The 11,502-nt window shown below is 43.3% G+C and overlaps 1 protein-coding gene across 1 annotated transcript; it reads left to right on the top strand.

The window, feature by feature from the left end:
• The first annotated feature begins 8,137 nt into the window (after nt 1–8,137).
• Nucleotides 8,138–9,076, top strand: LOC143682333 (olfactory receptor 13A1-like). Its single transcript, XM_077159120.1, has one exon. It carries the CDS (start codon nt 8,144–8,146, stop codon nt 9,074–9,076), a length of 933 nt encoding a protein of 310 aa, XP_077015235.1. The 5' UTR covers nt 8,138–8,143.
• The last annotated feature ends 2,426 nt before the right edge of the window (nt 9,077–11,502 follow it).

Raw genomic sequence — 11,502 nt, forward strand, 5'->3', positions numbered from 1 at the left:
GTCAGAGAATAATTTTGCCTTAAGACAGACCATGCCTATAACTGACTTTGATGGGGTTTTGTACTGTTGTTAAGTTGGTATTGTATTCGTATTGTTCCTGAAATGCTTTGTCTTTTGTGATACTGTGATGAAATGAATGTATTTTGAATATGGTAACATATGATGGATTGAATGCAGGATAGATGAACATTGTTAGGAAAAGATTGTCTGTTATTGTTTTCTATTTAGAAATTAAATATGGTTTAAGGTGATGTGTATAGTTGACAATGGGTGGATTCTGTAGTAGTTATGTTCAGGTGTCAATTTGGATAGATGATAGTATACAGCTGTCCTGTTGCTGTGGACTTAAATCATAAGCATGTGAAATTCTTCTATGGCTGATCCTCTCTGTGGTCAGCTAAGGGGAGTGCCTTCCACAATGAGTGATTTTAATTTAATTAGCTGGAGGCTTAAAAGAGAGGTCAGAAAAGAGCTCAGCAGCCCAGCACACCTCATCTCAGAGCTCAGAGCTAGTTAGACCTGCACATTTGAAGCTGCAGAAAAGAACTTCTCTGGAGAAGGCTGTTTGAACCCAGAAGCAGGAAGAGAAGTCCAGCAGATGTCACCTTGTGCAGTTCAAAATTAATAAATTTTAACCAAATAAATCTCCTTTATAAGGGCTATTCTATTTCTGATATATTGCATTCTTCAGCCTTAGCAAACTAAAATAGGACTTTAGTACCCCCCTCACTTCTGCCCTCCATGAATTCAGATGAAAATTCTGATGTCAATCATATTGGGATCCCTAATATACGACATGTTGCTTCTCTCTTGTTGCTTTCAAAATCCTCTCTTTGTATTTGGGTTTTGACAATTTTTCTATAATGTGTCTTGTAGATCTCTTAGAGGCTATCTTACTAGTAGTGCCTTGAGCTTAGTTTATGTGTATAAACATGTCTTTCTTCAGCTTTGAGAAGTTTACAGCCATTATTTCTTCAAACTCTGCCTCTTTCTCTCCCTTTTCTCATTCTGAGAATCCAGAGATGTGTATGTTGTGAATCTTAATGATGACTCACAGATTCTTCAAACTAGTTCATTTTTTATTCGTTATTTTTTCTCTGCTTTTCACATTGAATCATTTTAATTTTTTTGTATTCAGTGTCAATGATCCTTTCTTATGACTGTTCAAATGTGTTTTTGAATCCCTCTAGTGAGTTTTTCACTTCACTTACTCTATTTACTGCTCCAAAATCTCTGTTTCATTCTTTAATGTAATTTCTATTTATTTCTTTAGTTCAGATGTTTTCTTAATTTCCTTTAGTCCTTTGTATATGTATTTCTTTAGCTCAGTAAACACATTTAAGACAAATTGATTTAAAAGTCTTTGACTGATACTTCCAAAGTATGAGTTTTCACAGGGAAGGATTCTGGCAACTTCTTTTTTATCCAGGGAATAGTCCATACCCTCCTGTTTCTCTATGTATTTTATAATTTTTTGTTGAACCGAACATTCTGAGTATTATGATTTTTTAAATCTAGTTTCCCCACTTATCTGAGATTGCAAGGTTTTGTTGCTGTTGTTGGGTAATGAAGCCATCATTTGTGGCTTCTGCAACAACATTTGTTCCTAAATGGGGAATGGAAAGAGAAAAAAAAGTTGCTACCTCCTTATGACTCCTCTGCTGTTTTAGCCAGAGGGGATTACAATTGCCACCACCAGAACTGTCCCCACCCCGAGATCTGAATTTGCTGATCAAAAGCATTGATCAAACCATAACCCCATGAAGTTTGGAGTACTAGGGCTTTATATTCCACCCTGGCACCTACAAGCTGTGCCATCCAGGAACCCAGGATGCAGTTCCCACTGCTGCCTGTCACAAGGCTGGGTAGTGGCAGTGGGGGCAGGGAGATATTTCCCATTAAAGATGGTAAAATTCACAAATATTTACTTCAGTTTACCAGCATCTTCTTCCAGCTTTTTCCTTGATTCTGCACAGTGTTCCTGTTGACTCAAGAATCTCAAAATAGTTGACTCTGACAGTGTTTCAATAGTGCCATTCTGTAGGGTTTTAGTGGAGGGGCTGATCCATGGAGCTTCCTACTACACAATCTCCCCTAAATCCTCTTTATCAGCTTTTCACCATGGGCTATGGAAATCTCCAACTACTATTTTGAACTGTCTATTTCTTCCTTAATGTTATAGGATTTGACAGCAGTGAAGCCCAATATTTAAAGACATGGTTCTAAAGCAGAACTGACGTGAGTACTGTTAGTTCCATTTCCCAAATGTGAGGACTTGACAAATGTGTGGATTCTCTTCTCAATTTCTTCATCTAGAAAACAGAGATAAACGTGATGGCATGTATGAAGTCTGGCATGTGGCAGGGCTACAGTAAGTGGCAAAGCAAGGTGATTGTGATGGGGTTCTAGTGGGAAAATTCAAGGCCTTCATCCTGCTGCAATGAAAGCTTCCACCATTCTTCACCACTGTCCATCCAGGGTCTGTCAGGCTTCATGACACATCTTAGGGACACAACGAGGATCTGTTGAATGAAGACAGATTTTCAGACCCTGATTAAAGTAGGTCAGAAAATGTGAACCAAGTTGGAAAACAACATGATTAGCTGTTTTAATGTCAGTTTGAATCCATAATTCTTTGTAGGGTGCCAAAAGGAGGTGAGCCAAAGAGCTTCAAACTTGCTCAATACTTTTGTGGAAATGGATTAATGTTTATAGGGTAGGAGTGGGGTGGGAAGTAGGCAGGGAACTTGGAGATGGCTGAAGTATCCTGGAACTGTGGGGCAGGGAGGAGCAGGCTTCAGGGAGGAAGACCTCAGAGTCCAAGATGAAGCCCACGTGTGAATGGAGCATGGGCCAAGTTTAATGATGGATGAAGCCATCTCAATCACCTGCCAATAGGGAAGGGGTGTTGGACAGGATTTCAGAGCATCCTCAGGTCCCATCTTCAGTCTTGTGAACCATAATAACAGAGGTGGTATCTTACCATGGAGTTGGATGAAGAGGGTGTCATCCCTTCATGGCCCTTTGTGAAATGATACTGTGAAGGCGGGATGAGTGGCTTAAACTTGAGGTAGAGCTGTATGTGAAGTTCAGCACAGACCCAGAAAGGGGAGCAAGAAATGGGCAACCTCATGATTCTATAATTTAACATCAACTCCATTTTTCCCAGGCAGCAGAAACATAACCTGGCATGTTTCAAGCCCCCTTACCCTCTCAGAGGATGGCAACTTAGTTTGGGGGTTCACGTATGGGGTCCTATATGGTTCAGTGTTCTGGCTCAGCTGGCGTAGAGGTGGGGACAGGTAACTCTCACTATGACCTTCTTCCAAGTACATGTCCTCATTAATTCCTTCTAAGCCCCATGCACCATTTCTGGGGTGGGATCAATGATGGAAGCCATACTGTGCAAGTACTTGGGCAAGGGAGTCTCACACTATGCCTGCTCCTTACAAATGTTGGAACCATCAAGGGAAGAGACCATTGAACGGTCAAGAGAATCCTTATGACCATAGGACAAATATATGCATGTACTAGGTGCTCAGAAAAATTGTATTAAACAAGTCCTGTGGATAATGAGGCTTATATGGTGTCAATTTGCCTATATGATGGGGGTCATGGGATAAACTCGAAATCAGTGTGGCAAGGACCTTCATCACAGACTATTTTCATAAACCAACATCACTCTTTAGAAAAGCAGTATCTTCAATTAGGAAAAACACATGTAGCTGAAGATTGTATCTCATCTAAATAAATTAGAAGAATTGTTCCAATTTCTGAATTGTTGAAATTCCATTGCATTAAATATCATGCAAAAATACTTGTTCTAGTTTGCTACCTGCCAGAATGCCGCATACCAGAAATGGAACAGCTTTTAAAAGGAGGAATTTATTAAGTTATAAATTTACATTTCTAAGGCTATGAAATTGTCCAGATTAAAGTAAGTCTATAGAAATGTCCAAATTAAGGCACCAACAAGAGGCTCCCTTCACTCAAGAAAGGCCAATGAAGTTCTGGGTTCTCCCTAAGCTGGCAATGAACATAGTGAACATATCAACATCTGCTAGCTGTCTCTCCAGGCTTCTTATTTCATGAAGCTCTCCAGGGGCATTTTCCTTCTTCATCTCCAAAGGTCTCTGACTGGTGGACTCTATCGTGGCTCTAAGAAAAGGGACTTTCTACAAAATGTTAATTCTTTTAAAGGATTCCAGTCAAGGCTCACCTGGAATGGGTGGAGTCACATCTCCCTCTAATCAAAAGTTAACATCCACAATTGGGTGAGTCACATCTCCATGGGAACAATCAAAAAGCTCCCTGACAGTAATATTGAATGAGGATTAAAGGACATGGCTTTTCTGGGGTCTACCACAGACTCAAACTGGCACAATATTTAATCCTTGATCAGAGATTAAAAATATTGATTGATTGATTTGAAGGGCATTAGGATTGTCTTGAAAAGTCCAGGGACTCAGTGTTTATTTCTTTTGCAAAATTAAGAACTACTCTAAATTAACAATGGCCCTCTCTTTGGTTGTTTCATAATTGCAAGCATTTGCATGTCATGTTTTCTGAAGCTGGTTTCTAAGACAAATTGCTGGGTTTTCCTTGTCTACATTATATTCTTAGTTCTTTGACTTGGGCACATAGTTAGAAGACCACCCATTTCATTTCATGATCAGATATCTCATGATCAGTTGTGATACATTTGGTGATCCAGGGGAGGCAGCCGGCTGCAATGAGCTCCCTGTACCATCACCCAGGCTGGCAGTACTGTGCCTGGCTCCATGGTCTTCACTTCTGAACTTCCTGAGGAGCCAAGGGCTGCCTGGCAAAGAGCCAAGACCTACCCTCCTGGGGTGCCAGGCGCTGGGTCTGGGTTTGCATACATGACATCCACTCTTCCTCAGACTCCTGATGTGGCTTCAGACTTGGCCAGGAGAGCAGACTAGTGTGTCTCCTGAGTGTATGGACACTAGGCAAATCCCATCTTACAAAGATTGACACCTTCAGCAATGAGTCCTATTGAAGCACCCCTGACAGTATGTGATGGGAAGAGCACCCGTAACACAGTCAACATACAAGGAGAATATCAGACAAATCTCCACAGAGAGGCCTCCTGTGAGGCCCTTACCGGTCCCCCTCAATTGGCCAAGGCCATCAAATGAGCACAGTCTGAGAAATCAACAGTGCCAAGTGGAGCCGAAAGATGAATAAATGTGATGTGGTGTCCCAGACGGGTGTTAAGACAGAGGGGCATTCAGGAAAACAGGAACTCTGAATAAACTGAGGACCTTAAATACCAACAATTTATCAATATTGGTTCATTGATTGTAACAAATGTGCACAAATGCAGCACACTACCTATAGGGGACTGTACGTAGAATGCCCTTGAATGCTATGTGTCACCTTACCATGTTTCTATAAATTGAAAACTGCTGTAAGGAATGAAATGGATTTAAGAAGTCCTTCCCAACCTTCCTGCAGGATAGGCTATGCAGAGTCTCTGAACTGAGGGGTCAAGGCTAAGAGGCCAGGTTCTTCCATGTTCGGAACAACAGGGTGAGGGGCTTGTCCCAGCAGACAAGTACCAGCCTGCCCTGTCCCTTCCTCAGGTCCCGACCCAGCCCTGGCCTGGAGACAGCTTCCCCAGGGCCCCTGTTTACCTCCTGCTGGGATAATTGCTCCCTGAGGGCCTTGGCCTCTCCTTGCTTCTCAGTGACCTCTGCGTCCACCCCAAGCAGATGTTCTTAAAGGTCGACAGCAAACAGGGAAGGCACAAACAGGAGGAAAGTGGCTTTGAATCACAGGTTTCTATCTCACCTTTAATTGGGGTAAGGATATTGTTGATCTTTCATTGAAATGTGAATGTCAGTTTAGACAGGAAGCAATTGTGGACACGTCTTATATTAACAGGGAATATGTTAATTGTGAATAAATCTATTTAATCCTTGGACGCATGTCTATTCCTTGCCTTTTCGACAATTTACCAATTTTCCTTTCAATATTTCTGAAGAGATGGATTTAGATTAGACCTGAACTAATATGTTGTGGATGAAATGTCCCTATAATCACTTTGTTCCTGTCTTTTGCAATTCCAGTGTGAAATGCTAAGGTGCCCTGAGACTATCCGAGCTCCTTGGCTCTGCTGCCCCCAGTCCTATCTGTGCGGCTGACTGGTAAAAGGGAAAAACAGCACTTTTGGCCTTGTTCTCTAGAATAGGTCAAGATCTTTAAAATAATCTCCTCCAGATGCATGAGCTGGAGGTGGCTGACTCAGCTCCCTTTGAATCTGAAGCAAGGGGTGCACAGTTTGAGAAACCAACAGCACCAAGCAGAGCCAAAAGATGACTAAATGTGATATGATATCCCAGATGGATGTTAAGGCAGAAAGGGGCATTCAGGAAAACAGGAATTCTGAATAAACAGAGGACTTTGGTTAACAACAATGTATCAATATTGGTTAATTGATTGTGACAAATGTTGCACATAAATGCAGCACAGGTAAGTGCCCCATGAACATTAGCAGTGGACTTGGGTGGCAGTGGCCAGAAGAGGGCTCAGTGCTTGATGGGGAGAGTCACATGTATTGTAGGAAAGGATATGTGAGGTGGTTGCTGCATGGCCCTAGCATGACCCTCAGATGTGAACACCCCATGAGCAAGGACCCCCCACGCCATCCTGCAGCACAGTTAGCACCCAAGTTTGGCAAGGACAGAGCTTGGGTTCTGTTCAGCAGTCTGTGCAAAACTTGGTCCTTGTAAGGGTGGTTGGGAGGGTAATGGGGGGAGCGAATTGAGCAGGTCACTTTGAGGAGGTAACACTCACAGAACCCTCCCCCCCACACACCTTATTCTGCACTCTGCCCACCCAGCGTTCACAGTCAGGAACATATTTTGTAAGCCTCCAGCATCTCTGTTCATGGGACACTGGAGGGACCAGGCCCCTGGTTAGGAGGTGCACATATTGATAACTCCTTGTTCTCAGGCCATCATTTACCTACATTCAACAGGCAGGGCATGTTCTTGGAGCCTCCCTGTACCATGAACTTGGTGGGCCCAGGGTGTGCAGCAACAAGGGGAGGAGAAGGAAATGCTCATTATATTGTTAATGGGTTGTGGCTTCTTGGACCTGACATGTACTACTCAAGGAAGACACCCACCTGCCTGAGTCAGGGATGGGTTGCCAGACTGGTGTGCAAAGTCAGGGAATCCCACAGGCCTGGGAAGCAGGTGGGTGCATGGCAAGAGTTTCCGGGCAACAGTGAAGTTGTGTTTCTTCTTTTCATTGTTGCATTTCCAGCCCCTGGCACACCTGATGAAAGAATAAACTTCTCACTTAGTCCAAGAGAACCAGTTTAGGGTTAGAGCCAGGAGACAGGCTCCTGTTAGCCGCAGGAACCAACTACTTAGGAACCAACAGCAAACCTGGATGCCCATGATACAGCCACCTCCTCACTCTGGGAAGCAGCCTTTAGTAGACAAGGCAGTGTTGGGTGGTCATGGCTTTAATTGACCAGACTTGATGCAGAGCCAAGTCCAGCCTGTTCCAAAGCTGGCTGCTGTCCCCCAAGACTGGCCTCTTCCCAGGCTGCACCTTCAGTCACTGGACCCCTCAGAACACCTGAGCTCCCCACCTCAGCCCATCCTTTTGCCCACTTCTACCCCTCTGCAGTTAAGAATTCCACCTTGTCTCTGAGGCATAATCTCCAGCTGAATTGGTTTTTCTTCTTTGAGATAATAAGGCCTGGAGCCAGCTAGGATATGTCACTGGCCGTGTCATACTCAAGGTAAATACAACATGGTCTATCTCCCAATAATGTTCAAATGTCAGGATAATGTAGGAAATATTCACTATTAAAGTGAAAACAGGCTGCACTTCTTATTTAAATGTCTGAGTAATGCCTTCCCAGCCACAAACAGGAAGGAGAATTTGTTATGTGGAGGGGGTCTGAGGAGCAGGAAAGGATTGTCTCCCTTATTCTAGGACCCTGTGTTAAGAACTTAGCTATGTGTTTCCTAGGTCCAAGGCACCACTGCAAACATGCCATTAGATGCATGTGAAGTGTGATCACCTAGCTTGTCTTTGTGCTTCCCTCTGCCAGGTGCCGGTAGCTCCCCTGGATCCCTGGGCCAAGCTCACCCACCCAATGGCAGCCAACAACCACACAGCCGTGGTGGAGTTTGTTCTGCTGGGCTTCTCAGAAAACCCCCAGCTTCTGGGTGCCTTCTCAGCTCTCTTCCTCCTCCTTTACCTGACGGCTTTTGCAGGGAACTGTCTCATCCTCATGGCCATCTGCCTGAATCCAGCCCTGCACACCCCCATGTACTTCTTTCTCACCAACCTGGCCATCATAGACATTGTCTGCACATCCACCGTTCTCCCCAAGTTGCTGGAGAACCTGGTGGGCAAAGGCTGCACCATCTCCTATGGGGGCTGCATGACCCAGCTCTTCTTCCTAACGTGGGTTCTGGGGGCTGAGCTGCTGCTGCTCACGGTCATGGCCTATGACCGCTATGTGGCCATCTGCCAGCCCCTGCACTATCACACACTGATGAGCAGGCCCCTCTGTGCCCTTCTGGCAGGTGCTGTGTGGGTAACCAGCGGGATCAACAGTTCCGTGCATACTGGTCTGATGACACGGCTCACTTTCTGTGGCTCCAATCAGATCCATCACTTCCTGTGTGAGATCCCCTCACTGTTGGTGCTTTCGTGTAGCCCAACCTACCTGAACGACATCATGGTCATTGTTGCAGATGTTTACTTTGGGGTGGTCAACTTCCTGTTCACCATGGCTTCCTATGGCTTCATCATCGCCAGTATCCTGCGCATCCGCTCTCCTGAGGGCAAGCGCCGGACCTTCTCCACTTGCTCTTCCCACCTCCTAGTCGTCTGCATGTATTACTTCACCATTGTGTACACCTACATCCTCCCAGGGACTGGCGCCTCCATGGAAAATGGCAAAGTGGTTGCCATCCTGTACACAGCAGTCAGCCCCACCCTGAACCCACTCATCTACACTCTGCGGAACAAAGATGTAAAGGTGGCCCTCAGGAAGGTGTGTCCCACATCTGGTAAATGAAAGGAAGTGGCTGAGTTGAATTTTTCTCAATGCTAATGAGTTAATTTTTAAAAATGATGAGAAACTGGTGCAAGTGACAAGGGGAGTGTTCTAGTTTGCTAGCTGCCGGAATGCAACACACCAGAGATGGATTGGCTTTTAATAAAAGGGGATTTATTTTGTTGGTTCTTCAGAGGAAAGGCAGCTAACTTTCCACTGAGGTTCTTTCTTACGTGGAAGGCACAGAATGGTCTCTGCTGGTCTTCTCTCCAGGCCCCTGGGTTCCAACAACTTTCCCCGGGGTAACTTCTTTCTACATCTCCAGAGGCCTGGGCTAAGCTGCAAGTGCTGAGATGAGGAATGCCGAGCTGCTTAGCTGTGCTATGTTGCAATCTCTCATTTAAGCACCAGCCAATTAAGTCAAACATCACTCATTGCAGCAGACATGCCTCTTAGCCGACTGCAGATGTAATTAGCAACAGATGAGGTTCACGTACCATTGGCTTCTGTCCGCAGCAACAAGACTAGGTATGCTCACCTGGCCAAGTTGACAACTGAATCTAACTAACACAGGGAGGAATTTAATTTAAGTTGTAGATTTACAAACAATATCTTCCCCCATTAGGAACTGGCCAGGTTTCTATGGGGAACATTTAAATGAACTTTCCAAGTAAACTAACTGTTGATGCTCTCAGCACTTCAGGGGATCAGGTAGTGATGGGGAAATTTCTTCAAGGTAGAGCAGGTGGCTAGGTGAAACAACAGGAGGCCCAGGGTGGTACTCCAAAGTTTGCTGATGTTTTCACCCATGCGTCAGTGGCAGGGAACATGTCTTTAGCCTTCAAATGTGGACATCACTGTTCCATTTCTCTTTCAGAGTGGGAGTCTTGCGTTCTGAAGTGGGGACCATTATGCACAGTGCTTGATACATTTTAACATGGGGACTTTTAAAAAAAATTCAATTTTGAGGAACGTCACCTAGATTCTCCTACCCACTTCCTCTTTGCTTAGGTTGGGAAACAGACAAGAGACATTGTTCCTCACCATCTTTGAAAAGTGTTGCAGCCTTGGCACTGTAAAGAGGATGAGAAATGGCATCATCAAGCCTTCAGTTTCAGCAACCAGCAGAAAAGAGGTGTATTTAAATTTACATTTTCCTTTCACACAGAAAAGGATCATTCCTTAACCAAGAATCTTTGTATCACAGGAAATATTTGTTTTGGTGTTTAATTTGTACACAATTTCTTCAATATTATCTTTGTGGACTCAGTTCCTTTTTGATTCCCTCATCCCCTTCTCTGCCTCCTCTTTCTCCATTCCCTCCTCTTCTGTTCACTTTTCCCTTACTAGTCTTATCCTCTGCTTCTAGCCTACGTTTTTGTGTTTTTCCTATGTTTCAGCTTAGACTCTTTTCTCTTCTCTTGGTAATTGCATTCATGCCCATGTCTGCATATATCTTTAGTATTTGCAACTGATATCCAAATTTATAGCTAGAGACCCTTATTCTCCTCCAAACCCCAAACTCATTAATATAATTGCCTAGTTATTATTTCCAGAAATCTCATTCAACAGTGTCAATGCACCATCTTCCATTCCTTCAGCCCATCTACTGAAACATTCTCGTTCCTCTTCCTAACCTCTGTATCCAAAGCATCCTCAAATCCTATTGATTGGATCAGAACACCTCTCATATCTGCAACTTATCCCATCTATATCTGAATGTATCTTTGCCCACCTAAGATTATATTTCTGCCCTGAATCCAGAGTTACAGATTTCACAAGATTTTATAATGAATGGGTTCAAGCATACAAAAAAGTTGAAAGAATTTTACAGTGAACATTTATGTCCAATACCAAAATTCTATTATTAACTTGCTCCTACACTTTTTAAAAGTACTTATCCATCCTTCAGTTCATGCTGTTTTTAAATGGATTTCAAAGCAAGTTTTGGACATTAATTCACTTCTCCTTAAATACATCATCATGATATACATTAATTAGTGTTAAATATTTGTTTCCTTTCCCTTTGAAGTAAAAGTTTCAATGGAATGCCTAAATAATTGTGCACATTTTCTGGGTTTTGACAAGTGTATACAGCTGCATAACCCAAACATCTATCAAGATATTATTATATTCCCTTCTATCCTTCTCAAGTCAATCCCAAACCACTCCTTACTGAATTTAACACTGTTATGATTTTTCATGCTCTAGTACTTCATATAAATGGAATTACAGGTATATGAGACTTCTTTCACTTACTATACTATTTGTGAGATTATTTATGTTGTTGCATGTATCATCAGTTTGTTCAGTTTTCCATTAGTATTCCATTGTATGAATGCATTACTTTTTATTCGTTCCAATCACCTGTTGATGGACATATGTCTCTTTTCAAACTTTTGGTTATTATGAATAAAACTGCCATGAGCATTTGCATGCATGTCCTT

This window comes from Tamandua tetradactyla, chromosome 5 (assembly GCF_023851605.1).
Source record: "Tamandua tetradactyla isolate mTamTet1 chromosome 5, mTamTet1.pri, whole genome shotgun sequence".
Classification (NCBI taxonomy): Eukaryota; Metazoa; Chordata; class Mammalia; order Pilosa; family Myrmecophagidae; genus Tamandua; species Tamandua tetradactyla.